The 19,509-nt window shown below is 54.1% G+C and overlaps 3 protein-coding genes across 3 annotated transcripts; 2 read left to right on the plus strand and 1 right to left on the minus strand.

Annotated features, from left to right (window-relative positions):
• Positions 1-299: 299 nt before the first annotated feature.
• On the minus strand, positions 300-3,081 carry MIND_00793300 (uncharacterized protein; the record flags this gene model as incomplete). The annotated part of the gene is made up of 4 exons (XM_037364618.1): positions 300-2,246; positions 2,296-2,361; positions 2,411-2,758; positions 2,806-3,081. The coding sequence occupies 4 exons, from the start codon at positions 3,079-3,081 to the stop codon at positions 300-302; spliced, it is 2,637 nt and encodes an 878-aa protein (XP_037220262.1).
• A 139-nt stretch (positions 3,082-3,220) lies between these two features.
• MIND_00793400 (uncharacterized protein) lies at positions 3,221-3,948 on the plus strand (the record flags this gene model as incomplete). The annotated part of the gene is made up of 2 exons (XM_037364619.1): positions 3,221-3,824; positions 3,872-3,948. The coding sequence occupies 2 exons, from the start codon at positions 3,221-3,223 to the stop codon at positions 3,946-3,948; spliced, it is 681 nt and encodes a 226-aa protein (XP_037220263.1).
• A 1,915-nt stretch (positions 3,949-5,863) lies between these two features.
• On the plus strand, positions 5,864-6,946 carry MIND_00793500 (uncharacterized protein; the record flags this gene model as incomplete). Its single annotated transcript, XM_037364620.1, has 3 exons — positions 5,864-6,038; positions 6,398-6,627; positions 6,692-6,946. 3 exons carry the CDS (start codon positions 5,864-5,866, stop codon positions 6,944-6,946), a joined length of 660 nt encoding a protein of 219 aa, XP_037220264.1.
• Positions 6,947-19,509: the final 12,563 nt, after the last annotated feature.

Below are 19,509 nucleotides of genomic sequence, written 5' to 3' on the forward strand. Positions count from 1 at the left end.
ACCTGGTCCATAAGATTATATTAGGGCAAGCACGGGCGTAGATATTCTAGGCAAATGTTTTAGACCCGCTCTTGTATTAGCACACTTGATGACGAACTGGAATAAAAAAGAGCAGTATCAATATTCGAATACATTCTGCACGGCGCACTTCGGAGATAGTGTCCAAAGTAGGAGATCTCCAGTCCGATGACACAACGGAGAATCTGCGGAGCTCAGACATACATTCGATAGACGTGAGTCACTACCAAGTCTGAGCAGTCGCGAGACAGAATTGTAACCAAGAGCTGGATCCATCGCCCCTACTTCCTGCCCGCCCTCTTCTTTTGTTTCGCCTTTTCCCTCTCCATGGCCTTTTCCTCCGCTCTCTCCGTCTGAATCTCCCCGACAACCTTCTGCATCCGCTCGCCATACGCGCGATCCTTCTCTCGCTGTCGCTCCTGCTCCACGCCCGCCAAAAACCGCGCATCCTTGCGCAACTCCCTGATAGCCCCCTTCCTTTCCTGCTTGTATTGGGCCCGCAGCTTGGCCGCCTCGTTCCGTTCCTTGTCCGGGTCCTGGTTGCGCAGATACGACGACTTTGACATCTCGAACTTGGGTACGTATGTCGGTATCGGTATCGGCTTGTGGGCTTGCAATAACAGCGGCTTGCGTTCTGCCTTGGCGAATTTGAGAAGCCGACTGAGCATGTCGACCGCGGTGCCGATACGAGGGTGAAGCTCGCGAATACGCAGAAGAATATCGAGGATTGGTTGATATAGCTCGATGAAGCCGTCCAAAGGCTTGTACATCTCTGCGAACCGAGAGAGGAGATCAACAGTAATAAGCAATAACTGCGACTTCGCCTCAACACTATTTGAGTCCACCAAAAGCGCTGCCAAGTCCGCCTTGGGCAGCTCTTTCTTGAGGGCTTTCTTCAGCGCAAAGTTTGACGGGAAATCCGGTACAGGGAATGACCCCGGTATTTCGCTGATGCTGCTGTACCCATGGGGCGCTAAATGAAGAACGCAATTGATGGCGAAATTGACGGCTTCAGGGACAAATCGTTTTGAGAGCGTTTCGTATTGCAAGACCAGCGAGCAGAGGAACAACCCACTGGCGATGTCGGTAGCTGAGCGAACCCGTGCAAGACCCAAATAAGCCGATATAAGAACGCGAGTAGGGGAAATAACAGCATGATTGAGGTCACTTGTTGGCCAAGCTGTACCGATAATGCGGAGAAGGGCGAGTTCCGATAAACCGGGCCAAGTTTTCGAGTTTACGTCCAATGCCCCACGAGATAGACCACGTCGTAAGTTCTTGTGCATTAAGGTAATCTTGGCCACAAAATGCTGGGCTGTTTGAACAGGATAGGCACGCGTAAGCGCAAAAAGATGCGGAACAAGCGCAGATACAAGGGAAAAATTGCCCTCATTCGAAACATAGAGTATGTGGTCGATGAGAACTGCAGCGAGTGTTTGTAGTTTGAACTTGTTTTGTGGGGCTAGACTGGTGTGGAAAAGGGATCGTATTCGGTGGATTACTGTCGGAATATCTTTGTCATCGACATGCTCCAGGATGTCGAGTAGTTCTTCATGGGTGCTTGGACAAGGGAACGTGAAAGGCAGCTCTTTGTCGGGTGCTTTTGATTTTCCTTTGGACGGTTTTGGAGCCGAAGTCAAGTTTTCGTGCTCCCCAGACTCGATATCACTTTCCGAATCCTCCTCTTCACTACCAGAACCACCCTCGTCACCAGAGTCCTCTTCCTCGTCATCTTCGTCCTCGTCTGGTTCCATTGTTGCTTGCTGCTCCTCAAGACCAGCTCCAATCCCTTCCCAGGGGTCGTCCTCATCAAGCGCGAAATCGTCATCCAAATCATCTCCTCCGCGATCCTTTCTCCTCCGCTTCTTTGACCGGCCATTTTCGTCTTCACTGTCGCTTTTTTCGAGACCCAACATGCGCTTCCGCCTGGCACGCTCAGCTTTTTCAAGGGCCTCCTTTTCTGCTCGAGCAACTTCTTCCTCCGTTTTCATACGATCCTTGGGTTTGGCTCTTGACTCGAATGCAAGTTCTCGCACACGCTGGTCGTAGTTTCCGTCTTGAGGAACGATATCTGTGTCCATGAGTGTCGGTTTCGATGGAGGAGTGGAGCTATCATCGTCGGCAGCAGGTTTCGGCGCGCTATACAGCAAGGCCCGCAAATCGTCGAATTGTTGGTCTAGCTCATGACGAACGTTGTCCTCTTCCTCTCGTTCCATTTGATGTTGTAGCTAGACCATTTAATGAGAATGTATCGTTGGAGGCAGAGAAAAATGGTACTTTGTAGGTTTTACTCTTAGCAATAACCTCAGCCATGACCTCCGCCTTCGATTTTACGCGGTCCGGCTAGTTGTGGGTCGTCAATAAAGAGGTCGAATGAGATGGATAAATGAACCTGATTCTCTTCCCCCTCTTCATCGTCAGAGAATCCCTTGAAATGGGTCTTCCGAACGACGTCGCCATCTATTTGGTTCGGCTCCTCCTCCTCTGAATCCTCATCCATCTTCGAGCCAGCTCCGTCAAAGTCGTCAAACTTGGACAAACTTTGCCCATAATGCGTGAGCTCGTCTTCGTCCTCCAGATTGAACGCGACACCTTTCGACGACCGCTGTCTTTCGCGAGTGAACCGCTCCAGCATGCGGTCTTCCAAACTCATCGACGGGTCGTTCTCCCCAAACCGTCGGTCCAATATCCCACCCGCACGGCCCTTATCCTCATACTCCTTCAACAATGTTTTCTTCCTCTGCAAAACCAGTTGGCCACGATAGCAAGACCAAAAAAAACACGCACCTGTTCTAGACCTGCTTGCCGACTTTGCGCGGGCTTCCCAGATACGCCCTTGACCTTCCTTCCGCCAACATCGTGCTTCAGCTTGGTAACCTTGACGTCGAAAGGATTGAGCCGCTTGTGGATCTCCTCCAGCTTTGCTGCACGTTTAGCCTTGTCTTTTTCCTGCGCCCCAGCTGGGCGTTTGCGCTTCTTGCCATTTTGCTGCTGGCTGCCGGTGACACCAGCTTTAGAGAGAGCCGCCTTGAGCTGCGATAACTGCGAGCCCTTCTTCGCCATGGCGAATTTTTCCAAAGTTGATGATGATTTCGGGTCACGGTGGGTCACGTCACGCGAACCCGGCCCTTGTTCCCAAACTCAACGGCCCGGCGAACTCCACCTCAAGCCCGCAAGCCCTTGTTCTTCTTTGCCACCCACCATGCCTCCAGGTCTTCGCTCTGCAGCACCCTCCACCCCATCCAAAGCAACAACTACGCGCTCGCTGGACACTGATGTACCAACACCTCGCAAATCCCCGCATTGCAAAACCTGTGGTCGCCCACGGAAAGGCCACCCGTTGCGCGCGTGCGGCGTCGAATCTTTGCTGCCCAGCGACCCTATCACTCCGTCCAAGCCATCCGCCGCATCTATCACGACCACCCACGACGATGATGATTCGCCCTCGCTCGTTCAAGCAATGGACGCACTCTCGCTTTCTCCAGCCAAAGTCATCGAACACGAAGAGCGCGACAAGGACGAGAAGCGCACCCGGCGCAAGTCGCTGGCGAGGCAGCAAAACATCCCTATTGACTTGCAGTCGCTGCCGAGCATCTCGTCGTTCACGGGAGGGCTGTTGGATGGGCTGACGCTCATGTCTCCCAAGCAGGGTGTGGCGAAAGACGAAGACGACCAAGGCAGCGAGGGCGAGGTAGAACTGCTGCTTGAAGCCGATGAAATTGAGCATGCTGTTGATAAACGGGAGACGATCCTCCAGTGGCGAGATGCCAATGGGACTCCGCGTAAAGTGCGATTCAATGCCATCGGTACGTCCACAGGTGTATTTCTCTAACACTCATTTGACTTTCTGCAGCTAGTGCCGCTCAAGACGAGACAACGCCAACCAAGGTCCTGCGACCAGCACGCTTGAAGTCTCGAATATCGATCTGACCTTCTCTCGCTGTCATACCTACACATCTCGTTGCCCACAAGACCCAACGTAACACTACTACGTCAACATCTACATATCTGCCTAGATCTTGTTTGTATCATCAACCTGCCCAGCAACGTGGCCGCCGCGTTCTTTTCATTAAACTGCCAAACAATCGCAACAAGCTTTTAGACGCGTCGAAGATTGTTGTTGATCGGGACCCGTAGGTTTGCTGGATGGTGAATGATGGCGCTGACAATTGCCGTTATGATCGATGTGCGCCCACAACAATAGGCGATAGTGAGATCAATGGAGTGGGTAAGCAACTGAAAAACGGTTTATGCGGTAACAGATAAGATTCGCTATCGCTCTCACAGAAACATGCAATATTTCATATGATTCTGGGTGCGTCGAAAGCATGTTAATTTGTTGTTGCTTGCATTCCCCGGAACATATCGAGGGAAGGCTGAAGAAGCTGATAAGAGCCAGTTGCGGTTGGGATGCTTGGCACTTGGAGATGGTCGCGTGTCGCCCTTCAGGCACTTTGGGCCCATTCGAAAATTCAACTGACGCCGAAAAAAGGTGGCTCGTCAATCGGGCTACCAAGTGGTGAAGCACGCGAGCTGATCTTCAAATGGCGCAGAAACGGAGGCACAGGCGGCTGGCGTGCTGAAACCGGGTAGCCGGCGTACGCGTCCCCCACTTGACACATTTTGCGAGCTTCCTTTGATTGCCAGCAGCATGCAGGGAAACAGAGGGAAACATGGGACGAGTATTAATAATACTCCGCGCCATGGGATGTTAATTTTCGGGCCACTCTGCCCGATTGAGGAAACTGCCCGAAGCGCATGCAGCTGTCAGCCGCAACCTCATCGCCAAACGCTTAAACGCGATTGCGGCAACGTCCGCCGACGCATGTCATATGTTCCTTATCTCGCGTATGAATGCGGGCTGACAATTGTATGCAGAAGGCAGGAAGCTGGCGCGGGGGAATTCGGAATTGGACGCGGTACCACAGAGATTTGCTGCGTTCCGATTGGGTGAGTTGCTTCACACTGGCAATTTGTGGCGCAGGTGTGTTGTTGCCAAAGCGGGCGAAACGGCCGTGGCTAGCCGTGGGTCCTGGTCCTGCCGATCCCCCACTAGAAGCCCATGATTCCGACAACTGCCAGGGAGGTCTTGTGATACGCCTTGCGTTTCATGATCTCCGTCCACATTCAGCCACAACAGGATAACGAGCCAATGGGAGCTACGGTTACATGAAACAGTCGCCGACCCCGTTGCACGGACCATATGCAGAGAAGTGCGCCTAAGGAGCAGCAGACCCGTTGATCTATGAGCAATTATGTGGACAACGGGAGCTGCAGTTACATGGACTATATGCAGAGAAGTGCGCCTAAGTAGCAGCAGACCCGTTGATCTATGAGCTTGAAGTATGTGGAAGGGGCGCCGGGACTTGTGTGCGACACATAGACATCAAAGGGATGAGCGGTTCGAGGTTGTGGACTCTTGCGGAGAAGCAGCTTGCAAGACGATTTTACTTCCGGTCACATGCAGTCACCAGATGAGATCAGGGTCATGACGTAATCGCGCCACTGGTCGCTTGACCACGACGATGACCTCGACTGACGATGCCGCCGTCGCTCTTGCGCGCAACCAGTCGAGCCTCTCGCTTCTCTCCACGACCTACGCGACTGCATTAGACGTCTGCACGACGATGTATGGCGAGAACACCGCGACGCCCGATGCGATTGAGCGGTTCTATGAAGCGAGTGCAAGTGTGTTGCCCTGCTCTCTGTCTGCTTCGACTCCTACTAATACCCTATTGCAGTGTGCGAATTTCTACTCTCGCCGATGCTCTGCTGAAAGCCACGCAGATACGAAAACCCCGTTCTGACGGCGACCTCGCGCTCTGTGATCGCCGACATCCACGCGATGTCCCGCCAGCTCAGCGCAATCGACGTGCCCCGCCCGATCGCGCTGCTGTGCACGCTCTTCCGCCTGCAGCCGCCCCGCACGGGCTTCCTGGCGCGCAACTTCAACGACCCACTCTTCCAGGCGCTCCGGGTGTGGACGGACATTGGGGATATTTGCGAGAACGAGAGTTTTGGTGAGTGACGCTTCTCTTTCAATCGTTTACTGTTTACCAGTTTGCTGGACTATATTTACGAGTTCTCGTTCATCGCATTCCCTTCCTCTTCGTTATACCACCGCTTTGTTCTCGTTTCTCCAGTTCACGTTTCCGTATATCCTCTTCAATTGCCGTGTCACCGCTCTTCGCTTTCAACCGTTGTCTGTTTACCAGTCTTTTTGGGGAATTGCTGGACTATATTTACTTGTGATGGAGTTTCCGTCTCCGTTTGACCTTGATCCATTCTAATTTCCCTCGCTATACTACTACTATGTGGCCACTGTGCTCTTTTATCCTGTTCACTTTACCGTATTCAGATGGCTAATCAACGACAACAGACGGCCACCGCAAAACGATTGTCGAGCACACCCTCAATATCCTCATCCTCCCCGGAATCCATCGCGAGGGTCGATTTCGCGGGCAGCCATCGACAGACACGCTGCTCACGAATGCCTCTACCCCGCCTTCCCCACTTCCGACAAGTCAGCACCCATCACAGGCCAGCACCCACTCCTTCGCCCACCCCACATCTGACCGCCCCGGCCCTTTCTATACCCGGGACAGCGCTGTCAGTGCCCTCGCCGCTGCACTTCCAGCTGCACATCATCACGCGGCTGTCGTTCAACGAGCAGGGCCACATCACGCATCACCGCGACTTCTGGGACGTCAAGGACGTGTTGGGGCTGGTGCCGGGGGTGTCGCTGGCGCAGTGGATTGGGACCCGGCTGGCGGCGAAGGGCGTGGCGTATGCGACGTCGCTGTGGGGGCTGGGCGGGGAGAGGGAGCGAGAGCAAGAGCAGGAGCGGATGGAGAAGGGTATGATGACATCCCCGATTCCGGTCCCTGTTCAGACACAGACGCGCACGCGGGCGTCGTCACGGGCGTAATTCCGTACGTTCATGCGGTCGCCAGGGCCGATAGTGCGGCTTGCACTATTTCTTTCTTGCGAGGACGACGGTTTGACCGACAATTTCCCGGGCGAAGATACGCAGGCCTAATAATAATATTGCTACGGCTACTACACCCACCGAGATTACACACTAATGCTTAATTCGAATGGCGGCCTGCGTGGTGATAGAAGGCCGGTGTTGGTGTGCCTGGCGGGCTATTTTGGACGAGGGAGAACCAGGCAGGATGAAGGTGGGACGGCTATAGTTTCGCAGATTATGTTAGTATTTATGCCAGTGGTGGCTATTACCAGACTGATTTAGAAATAACCCCCTTGGGAAGGTTGTAGGAATCAGCAGGATAAAGGCAAGGGCAAATTCCAGATTTATCTATCTATTGTTCTATCTATCTATTGTTTGTATGATTAAACTGCTAGATAAATAGTAGCCTTTGATATAAAGAAAATATGTGGACAAAGCTTGTCACAGCTTAGCTAAGGCCATTGGACAGGCCTGTTGGGCCTATTAGCAAAACACATAGTCAGAGAGATAATTCAGAGACAATAGCATAGAGTTTACAATTTGGTGTTATTAATTGATAATAAGTTTAGGGTCCAGTTCAGTTCATATGATGCATACCCAAATATCAAACAATACTCAAAGTCAGTGGATTAAATCTTTTCTGATAAGAGATAATAAAGTAAAGTTACTATCAAGGGAAGATAAAAATAGTGATCTTGATATAACCTCAGACTCAGGGGTTTGTCAGTGGAACCTTCTGTCATAGATAAGACCTGGCCCATTCTTTCTGGTGCTGGTGCCAGGCCACCAAGGGCCCAGGAACATGCATAGAAGAACAATGTCAGAAACTCAATATTGAGCCCTGTGTCAGGGGAACCTCCCTTTTGGCCCCTCGGAGACGATTCCGATTCCGGTCCAATTCCGGTTCCGACTCTGGTCTGGCCCTCCATCTCACGCGCACAATCACTGATCCGTCAATGCCCTCCCAACGGTCGCCCTGAGACCTTGCCTGTGACGCCGCCCAGGCCTTCTATGCCCGACAGTGGCAGCTACGGACAAGCAGTATATAGTCAGCTCCCTAGCAGGCGGACCCTTAGAGTTTCTTCTCTTTGGATCCACCCCTGCTAGGTCAGCCTCATTTGTATTTGCTTACCAATGTTCACGTCACAAGATTAGCCACTCTCGGGCCAAAAAAGCATGCCTACCAAGTTGGCAGCCACTGCCTACGCTGCCGAAGGGCCCCGAACTATGGAAAACAGTGTACCGGTGCATTACTTGGCCGAGTTCAAAGAAGTATTTGAGAAACAGGACTTCAATAAACTCCCGGACCAGAGAAAATGGGATCACACCATTGAACTCCACTCAAATGCCTAACCCGTGAAGGGTTGCTGCATCCCGCTTGTCAGACTGCGGGTCGGGCCGTGCAAGGTCCTTCCCTAAGAATGCGCACCCGGAACAGAACAGACAGATCGTCGGGCTAGATCGAAACCCAAGGGCCCGTTAACTCGGTCTCTTGTTGCTGTCAGTGGTCGAAGGTTCGAATCAGGTCATATCGGGCCCAATGAGTCGGTGGCACCTCCTTGCACAGAGAAAGGTAGTTCTTTAGACGATCTAAGCGATAGAGTACATGTGTAAGGGCAACCCTGGAGACTCCGACGAAAGCCTAGCAGGGGAGGATCCAAAGCGTGAATAGAAGCTACGGAAATACACGGAGGGACCGACCTAGCAGGGGAGGATCCAAAGAGAAGAAACTCTAAGGGTCCGCCTGCTAGGGCGCCAACTATATACTGGTCGTCCGTAACTGCCGACATAGAGCGCAGAAGGCCTGAGCGGCGTCGCAAGCTTTGTCCCAAGGTGATCGTTGGGAGGGTCTTGACGGATCGGTGATTGTGCGGGCAAAGGAGGCCGGGGACGATGGCCGGGGTGGGTCGGAGCGTCCGAGGAGGCGCCGGTCGGATGCGCCTCGGATGCGTTCGGAGGGTCCGAAGGAGGCCGAAGCGGGGGTTCCCCTGACATCACCCCCCCCTTTGAATGCGGCGTCCCGACGCATAGTTCGAAAGGGCAAGGAGTCGAAAGTCGCTGAGGCGATGTGCCGTGGTTTACCCGGGTACCTCCGATAGAAGTCCGCAATCTTGTCTGGCGCAAAGACACGGTCGAAGCGAACCCACGAGTCGTGTGAAGCGTCGTAGCCTTTCCACCTGACGAAATAGTTAAGACGCTTATACCTTATCCTGGCATCCAAGATTTCCTCGACTTCCCATTCGGGGACTCCGTCCTCTAGCTCGGGGGGCGGTTCGTCGTAGCCGGGTCGTCCATTGAAGGGGTCGTCCTGAGCGGGCTCGAGCTTAACAACGGGGAAGACGGGGTGGAGCTTGGAGTAACGCGGGGGGAGGTCGAGCTTGTAGGCACCTTTGCTAACCTCTGCGAGCACCTTGAACGGTCTGAGGCGCTTGTGGGAGAACTTCTCGGAGGGCCGAGTCGTTCTAATGTCAGAGGCGTCCAACCAAACCTTATCACCAACTTGAATATTCGGAGCGTCCGAACGTTTCCGATCGTAGTACCCTTTATACACCCTGTATACCTAGTCTTTTGCAAAAGATGTGGGCCACTGCCCACCAGTCTAATGGCAAAAGATGTGGGCAATTGCCCACAAGTCACAAGCCTGTAATATAAATACCAGATTAAAGAGCCAAATTGATAGCTATGACTAAGCTAATGCTATATATGGTAATAGAAGTCACTATTTCTTCAGGCCGATGATTCGGTATATAATTTGGAACAGTTCATAATACAGGGCAAGGGAATTGATGTAATCACATGTCACATTGATGGAACAGAGCCTAATAAGCAAATCAATTGATCTTCATCAAAAATGGTTCCACATCAAAAGCATTATATAAAAGGCATTGATCCCATCACCTAGAAGGTGCTACAAAGCCCTAAAATAATGAATTATCATAGAAATACTTGTGACATTTGTGACTTTAGAGCTGTTGCCCACATCTTTTGCATTACACCCATGGGCAGTGGCCCACATCTTTTGCATAGAAGTAGCTATATCAGCTGCTTTATACTTGTCTTTGGCTTTAACGAGCGCGGCCTTTGCCTCGGAGACGCCGTTAGCTATCCGATCGCGAAACTCGTTCACCGACTCCAACTCTGAGCGGGCGCCTGGCTCGAAACCCATTCGGGGGAGCCGACCAGTGTCCGTCATAAAGGGTACCTGTTGAGTGGAGGAGTGAACGTGGTTGTTATAGGCGAACTCAGCGGCAGGGATAAGCTCGTCCCAGTCGTCTTGTTGGTAGTTGGTGAAGATCCGGATGTACTGCTCGAGCTCTTGGTTAACGCGTTCGGTTTGTCCGTCGGTTTGCGGGTGGTAAGCCGTAGAGGTGGCCGGTTTGACGCCAATTAAGCGCCAGAGTTCGCGCGTGAAGTCAGCGATGAACTGCGAACCACGGTCCGAAATGTACTTCTCGGGGGTTCCGTGGTGCCTCCAGACATTCCGATAGTACAACCGGGTGGCTCCGACCGCGTCTATTGTCGTATGGCACTCAGTGAAGTGAGCGCGTTGGCCAAGAGCGTCGACGACTACCATGACCGCGTCGTACCCGTGAGCCTCGGGGAGCTCGACGATGAAGTCCACCATGACGGTGTGCCAGCGTTCGGGGGGGACTTCGGTCGGGTGTAGCTCTCCGTGCGGGAGCCTTCGGGGAGCCTTCGGAGGGCCTTCGTGCGGCAGCACAAGTCGCAGGTCGCGACGTAGCGTCCGATATGGCGGGACATCTGTGGCCACCAGTAGTTGCGCGAAACCAGCTCTAGGGTTTTGAACCGACTGGCGTGTCCGGCGACTCGCGTGTCGTGGCAGAGCTCGATGATGCGCCTCCTTAGGTCCTTGTCTTTGGGGACTACGACCTTGCCGCGGAAGTACAAGAGATCGCCCGAGACGGCCCACTCGTCCGAACGTGATGAGCGGGGGCCCCGAACTTGACCTCGGACCTTCAAGAGTTGCCAGGCCGCAAGCGCGACGGGCTCCTCTAGGTCAGGCTCACCGGATAGCGCTTCCTTGATGTCGCGGACAAGTTCGGACCCCGGCCCAGAGACAGTGACGGCCTCGAGCGCGCGAACGTGGAAAAGCTCAGGGCGCAAGAGGGTGACGTCCGAGTTGTCTTCGGAGATGCCGTGGTCAGGCCGGCGGGAGAGAGCATCGGGGCAGCCCATCTGGCGACCTGGGACGTGGTGCAGCGTGAAGTCAAACTTAGAAAGGTACAACGACCATCGGGCTTGCCGACGGTTAAGGTGCTGTGCCTTTCGGAAATACTCCAAATTCTTATGGTCAGTCCAGATCTCGACTGGATGCGCGGCGCCCTCGAGGAAATGCCGATACTCCTCGAGTGCGCGGATGATCGCGAGCATCTCCTTGTCGTGAATCTCGTAGTTGCGCTGGACATCATTTAAGCTTTTGGAATAGAACACTACAGGGTGCCACTTCCCGTCCGGGGCGGATTGTTGTGAAAGAACCGCCCCTGTCGCATAATCTGAGCTGTCTGCTTCAAGTCGGAAAGGCCGAGAGTCGTCCGGGATCGCTAAGACGGGCTCTGAGACGACCGCGTCTTTGATAGCTTGAAAGGCGGCGGCTTCGGCGTCTCCCCAGGTCCATTTCTGGTCTTTCTTGGTGAGCGCAAAGAGAGGCTGCGCAAGGGCCGAGAAATCCCGAATGAACCTGCGGTAGAAATTAGCAAACCCCAGAAACTGCTGGACGTCCTTCTTGTTTTCGGGTGGAGGCCATGCGGAGACTCCGGCGACCTTAACGGGATCCATCTCGACGTGGTTGTGAGAGATGATAACCCCCAGGTACTCGATCGACGATTTCTCGAAGTCGCACTTCTCCTTGCGAAGGTACAGCTTGTGCATTCGGAGTCTCCGAAGGACTTCGCGGACGATCTCGCGGTGCTTACGGAGGTCCGAATGTGCGATAAGGATATCGTCGAGGTAGATCATAACGTCTCCTGAAAGAATGAGATCCTGGAAAATGTCATTCATCATCGTTTGGAATGTCGCGGGGGAGTTCGTCAGGCCAAAATACCAGTACATATAGCTGCATCTATGCAAAAGATGTGGGTACCATCCCAAGGGGGTAATGCAAAAGATGTTATGACAGATGTATTTCATGAATTTCTCACTGGAATCAAGAGATATGACTAATATAAAAATACATATAGGAAGATAAATCACCTTTTCTTTGGGCCGAATATTCGTAATATTATATTTGGGACCTATAAGCCCAGGGACCAAAAAATTAATAATCGATTAAGTAAGGTTGATGTAGCAAGATGCAGTCATCAAAAGCTCTGATGGCAATCAAAAATCGTTCCACATTGATCAACATACCTGGCTGCCAGTGATCCCATCACTGATACCTTGATATAGCAGCCACAAACAAGAAAACAGTGTTATTTAATTTAATTTCCAAGCAGTTGCCCTCATCTTTTGCATTACCCCCCTAGGATGCTACCCACATCTTTTGCATAGATGCAGCCATATGAGCTGAAAATACATCACCAAAGGTTCGAACAACCCTCGGTTAGTCCGAAAGGCCGCCTTCCACTCGTCTCCTTCTTTAATCCGGACGTTATTGAAGCCCCAACGAACGTCGAGTTTAGTGAAATAACGGGCACCCTTGAGCCTGTTGATAAGGTCATTAATCAACGGGAGGGGGTACCGATTTTTAATCATCATTGCGTTGAGGGCGCGGTAGTCCTGGACAAACCGAAGTCCTCCGTCCTTTTTCTTAACGAAGAAGACGGGGGAGGCCATCGGAGATTTCGAAGGGCGGATACGGCCGGTGGCAAGTCCCTCCTCGATGAACTCGTCAAGTTCGCGCTGTTCAAGGGGGGAGATCGGATACACCTTGCAATTAGCGGGCTTCGCGTCGGGAACGAGTTCGATAGCGTGGTCCCAAGCCCTCCGCTCTGGTAATGTGTCGAAGGACTCCTTGTCAAAGACGTCTTGGAACTCCTTGGCCCAGTCCGGAATTTCCGAAGGCGGGGGGGCTGAGTTACGGGCGAAGGCCTCTGCAAGGCGTTGGGACACGGTGCTCCCAGCGCGAATCTCCTCGATTGGGCGGAAGGAGGTGTAGAAGATGCGGTCGCCGTCTTCAAGATGCTCGTCATCGTCGAGGTCTGGTGAGGGACTCGGAGGGTCCGAAGTAGCTCCGAGTTCGTCGTCAGCATCGTCTGGACTGGCAATATCGATAGCGCAAACAGTGGGGAAGGCGCCTGAGAGCAAACGCGATTTGAGGAGTCGGAGGCGCCGAACCTCAGCGCGCTCGGTCTGTTCCTCGTCGCGGCAAGTGGAGCAGCTTCGGGGGCATCGACTTATTTTCACCTCTTTCGTTTCCCAGTTGATCTCGGGGTTGTGTTTCTTGAGCCAGGAGTATCCAAGTATCAAATCCTGTTTCCCAAGGTGGGTTACAGCCAGCTGAACGCGTTCAGAGTGTCCGTTGTATCATAGAACGAGGTCCGCGATTTAGCGAATAGACCCAGCATCATTGGGGGTACCGTCGACATTGTAGACCAGTATGGGTACTGAGAGATTTCGGACCGGCACGTTGTCTCGGTTGACGTATTCTGTGTCGATAAAGTCCGAAGTGGCTCCGCAGTCGAACAGACCTGAGAGGGAGAGCTTGAGCGCGTTCACGGTGGACTCAAGTTCGAGGGGAAGGTGGAGCGAGTTAACCCCAGGAGCGGCAGAGATGGTATAGCTGCCAGGTAGCTTTTTCTCCCAGGCAAGTCGGCGAATCCGAACGGGGGCTTCGGAGGGGGCAGGGGGTGCGTCTTTCGTTTCAGGCTCGTTGTAGGGCAAGGGAGTTGATTCATCATACAAACAAGTGAAACGATTTATGGACGCGAACGAGGGCACACCAGTCACTCGTCGCGGGGGACAAAATCCTCTGCCGGAACCTCCGAATGCGCCTCCGCTAAGGCCGCGGTATCGGACAACCGCGTGAGCATAGGGTGGAGCACGGGTCCGGGTCCGGGTCCACCATAGTGTATCCGGACCCGGACCCTGACGAACCCTGACCCTTCCGGGTCCGGGTATGAGCGGGTCCGGGTCAACCCACGGGTATACCGGGAAGGCGGGCCGGGGCCTGAGGCTGCGCTTGATCCGGCTGCACACACGTCAGCGTGTGACATCATGCCGACCCACCTCAGCGCCCGCTTCCCGACCGGGGCACGTAACAGGTCGGCCGAGTTGACTTGCGGGAGGGCGGACGACGATGGGCGGGAAGGCGGCCGAGTCGGGGCACAGGAGTTGGCCAGAATGCAGAGGTGGTCTGGCCGACCTTTCCTGTCGAATGTGGGGGCGAACGAGCATGGATTAGCCGAGAGCAACTGGAGCGGGCTGGGGGTGGCGGGGTGGCGGGAGCCAACGGGCTGGCCCGTTCGGGCTGAAAATTTGGGAGATTGCAGAGGCAACCCATACACGCCGAACGCCGCGTCTTGGTGCGAAACGGGCGAGAACTGGTGGCGGGGCAAACAGGGGAAGGCGGGAGTGGGACGTCGCGGCGGGCGGGAACACGTCGGCGAATGTCCGCCGTCTTCAGGTCATTAAGAACGTAGGGCGAGGCGATGGGATGGGCAAGGTTTGGTGGGACTTCGCCGAGAAACAGGTGCGCAGTGGGCGAGACAAGATTCAGTGCATTCTTGGCAATGCGGCGGCCAACGAGCGGGATCGGTGGGCTCGGTAGGCTCGGCGATGGACGCGAATCAAAGGGAGGAGGCGCCCCAGACGCTCCCCCGAAAATGGGGCGGAACGGGCAAGAATTGGGCCTGGGAGGTGGGGGACAAGTTGGTGAGCTGGCGCCCACTACCCAGATTTGGCCACTCACCTTCCATTTCCAGCGCCCCTTCCCGCCCTCTACTCTTCCCCACACCCTACCCTACCTTCAGGCCTTCTCTCCCCGGCCGTGTACGCACGCAGTCATCGGTGGTGGTGGTGCAGAAGAGAGAAGGCAGACGCTGAATCAACCCGCCGGGTTACCCAGATCAGGGTCCGGGTTACTCCGGGTACTGTCACTGGCTGACCCGAACCCGAACCCGAACCAACCCGGACCCGATGACCCGCCGGGTTGACCCGAACCCGTGCTCTACCCTACGTGAGCAGCTCTCCCAGCATCTCGTCGCCAAGTTGCTGGATTACCTCGTCAAGGATGTCCACATGGCGAACATCGGCGGGGAGCGGACAATCCCGAGCCAAGTGGTTGGGGTCGCCACATCTGAAGCAGGCTCGACGAGGGGCGCCCCGAGCCCTAGTACGATCCAACTCCATAGGGATGGGAGCCGGAGGTACCGAGACGGGAGCGCGGGCCGCGGGTGGCGCAGGTGCGGCCACCGGGCGGATGGGGAATGGAGTTGCCGAACGGGCGATAGGGAATGCGCCACGCGGAGCCCCCGAAGGCGTCCGCGGGGTGGTCCCTTTGATGAGCTTCGCCCGTACCAAGGCTTCGTATTGGCGGAAAGCCCGAGTGCGCCAGCCCAGATAGTCACGGAGGTCTGGGGGGTCGTTCGAGGACGTGATGCCATTGTTGATCAGGGGGTCAAGTCCATGGCGGTACTTGGTCACCTTAACCAACGCGTCTTCGAATCCGGCGAGGTCCATTAGGTCCTCGAAGTCGTCGGTGTATCCGTAGACGTCCCGCGTTCCCATGTGATAACCCGCGCTTTCCAACTTGGCGAGCGCGAGGTCTTGCTCGTTCTCCTCAACGAACCGAAGGCGAAACTCGGAGAGGAATAGGTTCCACCGAGGGAAGGGGAAGAGGGTTTTGCTCCCATGACGCTCTGCCCACTGCTGAGCAGGCCCCTCCGCCATATAGGACATGGCGTAGCGGACGGCCTTTTCTTCGCTCGGCTCTCCGTTGACCACGAAGGCCTCCAGGGCAAGCCGAGCGTAAGTCTTGACCGCGTATAGGAAGGCGCGGCCGCGTTTGCGATCTCCGTTAAACGCAAACGGGGGGTTTCGTCGTAAGACCAGTTTTGAGGCAACAGTAATATCACCAAATAACGCATCCGCGTCGGGGGCATTCGGAGATGCCGAAGGCGGTTCGGGAGCTGCCGAAGGTGGTGTGGCAGCGGAAGCCTGGGAAGCAAGGTGGGTGAGGATATTGGTGAGGTTGTCTAGTTTCGCCTCAAGTGCGTCCATGCGCGCGACAGCGTCTGGAGCAGCTCTGGTGGACATAGCGGGCGTAAAGACGACAAGAGCAGAGGAGGAGGGGTCAAGTGGCAGGGGCGGTGACGAGGGGGGTACGGACTCGTACTCCGAGCCTGAATCAGCGCCAAACCTGGCAATCTTGACCGGTTAATCCCGTAGAGAGTTTCTTCTGCTGTAAGGGCAACCCTGGAGACTCCGACGAAAGCCTAGCAGGGGAGGATCCAAAGCGTGAATAGAAGCTACGGAAATACACGGAGGGACCGACCTAGCAGGGGAGGATCCAAAGAGAAGAAACTCTAAGGGTCCGCCTGCTAGGGCGCCAACTATATACTGGTCGTCCGTAACTGCCGACGTAGAGCGCAGAAGGCCTGAGCGGCGTCGCAAGCTCTGTCCCAAGGTGATCGTTGGGAGGGTCTTGACGGATCGGTGATTGTGCGAGCGAAGGAGGCCGTGGACGATGGTCGGGGTGGGTCGGAGCGTCCGAGGAGGCGCCGGTCAGATGCGCCTCGGATGCGTTCGGAGGGTCCGAAGGAGGCCGAAGCGGGGGTTCCCCTGACAACATGGTACGCTATCGCGCATTATATACACGAGCCCGCAAAGGGGTGATTGGACACCCTGGCTTCTCCTGCTCCTCCTTACCCCCCGTTCCTGGCCACAGAGGGGACGATCGTACGTCCCTTGCGGGCCAGGTGCTACTCCTAACCTCCTAGCACTCCTCCCCAGTCCCCTGGTGTCGAGTTGGACTTGGCAACGGCTCGACGTGTCGTTCTCAGTCACATGCTTCCCACGTGTATGTTCCTCCTACTGGGGCGCATATTCCCCATCATCACGTGCTGCGTGTTGCAGGCCCGCGATGGCCCAACATCAGCGCTGAAGCGGACGGGCCGGGTCTTATCCGTGACACCGCTGTCGGGCGAGGAACAGAAGGAGCTTGACACATTCATAAAAGAGCATCTGGCCACTGGGCAGATTTGACCTTCCAAGTCCCCTTACACGTCCTCGTTCTTCGAAACTATGCCCCACGGGGCATGGCGAGTGGAGGCAGACTCCCATTCCATATTCTCCCTAACCCTTGTCTTGTATAAAAGCCATATCTATAGGATATATTTGTGCGATCGCAATCCTAGACTAACATATGGGAGGAAAAAGGATCAAATCTGCAGCCAAATAAGTACAAAGTGTAGCACTCACCCTGCTATTAGAGATTGTAGAGAAATTCCATTCAAATTCAATCATTTTCCTGTTCCCCTCGAAGATTTCCAACCATTGTAGCTAAGGGGTACACGCTGGTGCAAGCCGAGACGTCAGGGGAGAGGGGAGTGGTCTGGTAGCCTTAATTCATTTTTCTTCTGTAGGGCACAGGTGGCTGGGAATGCTATTAATGGTCTCACAATGCATATAATTTTTGTTGAAAGAAGATTTTGGGGCTGTTCTGAGGTATGTATAAGCATTTTGATAAGAATTTCGTATTTGGGTGATGATGACACAGCCTTGTCACCCAAGTCACACCTGCCTGTGGAAAAAATTGGTTTTATGATGATGTCTGTAGGGTGAATGTGGGTGGAGGGCACAAGAAGAGACACTGTATGCAGAGGCAATTAGTAGTACTACATGAAATTCTTACCAGTTTCTGGCACCCATCAAGAAATTCCCTTTTGGGGACATCACGTGCAATCACGTGGTGTGACGTCACACAGGGAGGGTCTGTGCAGCAGTAGCTAATCCACTTTTCCAACCTGACATTGATGGTTTCAGGTATGCATACCTCTTGATTGTAGCTGAAAGTAGTCATTTGGAGTATGTCAGACCCTGTAATTCTCTAGACATCAGCAGCCCCTAACAATCACCTGATTTCTGCACGAGCATTCCCCGTGTTGCAGCAGATCCCAGCATTGTCTTTTCTCCAGGCTTCCCTCATACTTCAGAGATAATGAGCCAACCACTCAGAGCAGCCCAAGCCTGGCACTGACTGGCCATTATTATATTATACCTTATTAATAAGTTATTATTATGCTATATTGTTACTTATACCCTGCCAGCCAGTATCAATATTATATTATGAGATGTTATATTCAAGTTATTATTCACATCGGGTTTTTGCGTAAAAACGGTGACCCAGAGCTGGAATTTTTTGTGAGAAATCAGGTGCCAAAAATGGGCACCCAATTTCTGACAAATCAGCATCACAGATCCAATGTCCGAATTATCAAATAAGGTAATTTTACGTCACGTGCTCCACGATCAAGTGTAAGGGCAACCCCGGAGGCCTGAGATCAAGGTCCTAGCAGGGGAGGATCCAAAGCGTGAACATTGGTAAGCAAATACAAATGAAGCTGACCTAGCAGGGGAGGATCCAAAGAGAAGAAACTCTAAGGGTCCGCCTGCTAGGTAGCTGACTATATACTGCTTGTCCGTAGCTGCCGCTGTCGGGCACAGAGGGCTTGGGCGGCGTCGCAGGCGAGGTCCCAGGGCGACCGTCGGGAGGGCGTTGACGGATCGGTGATTGTGCGGGCGAGATGGAGGGCCGGACCGGAGACGGAACTGGAGTCGGACCGGAATCGGAGGCGTCTCCGAGGGGCTGAAAGGGAGGTTCCCCTGACATCAAGGGCCTTGATTCATCAGAAATGATTTAGGCCCCGATCTCTGCTATATAAGTCCGGCCATTTTGGCGCGAAGCCCCAATGTGATTATGGCTCCAGCATCATATATTATTCTCGCAATTTGGAGCTCAGCCTCACGCTCACGTGCTTTCTACAAAACCACCCTGTCTACTAACAAGGTGCCGCCAGCTCCGCGGCGACTGACCAACCTTGCTTTGACATGCTTATATTTGAGACAGTAAACAATTTGCAATTTTCAAGTTTGTTCTATGACGCATGAAATATCTCTGTTAGCACCCCACTTGTCACGGATAAGACCCGGCCCGTCCGCTCCGGTGCTGGTGTCGGGCCATTGCGGGCCCGTAGCACGCAGCACGTGACGACGGGGAACATGCGCCCCAGTAGGAGGAACACACACGTGGGAAGCACGTGACTGAGAACGACGCGTCGAGCCGTCGCCGAGCCCAACTCGACACAAGGGGACTGGGGAGGAGTGCTAGGAGGTTAGGAGTAGCGCCTGGCCCGCAAGGGATGTACGATCGTCCCCTCTGCGGCCAGGAACGGGAGCTAGGAGGAGGAGGAGAGGCCAGGGTGTCCGATCACCCCCTTTGCGGGCCCGCGTATATAAGGCGCGATAGTGTACCCTGTACTCTATCGCTTAGATCGTCTAAAGAACTACCTTACTCCGTGCAAGGAGGCATTAACGACTCATCGGGCCCGACACGACCTGATTCG

Source organism: Mycena indigotica (genome assembly GCF_014461135.1).
Source record: "Mycena indigotica strain 171206Taipei chromosome Unknown Mind.scaff0006, whole genome shotgun sequence".
NCBI lineage: Eukaryota > Fungi > Basidiomycota > Agaricomycetes > Agaricales > Mycenaceae > Mycena > Mycena indigotica.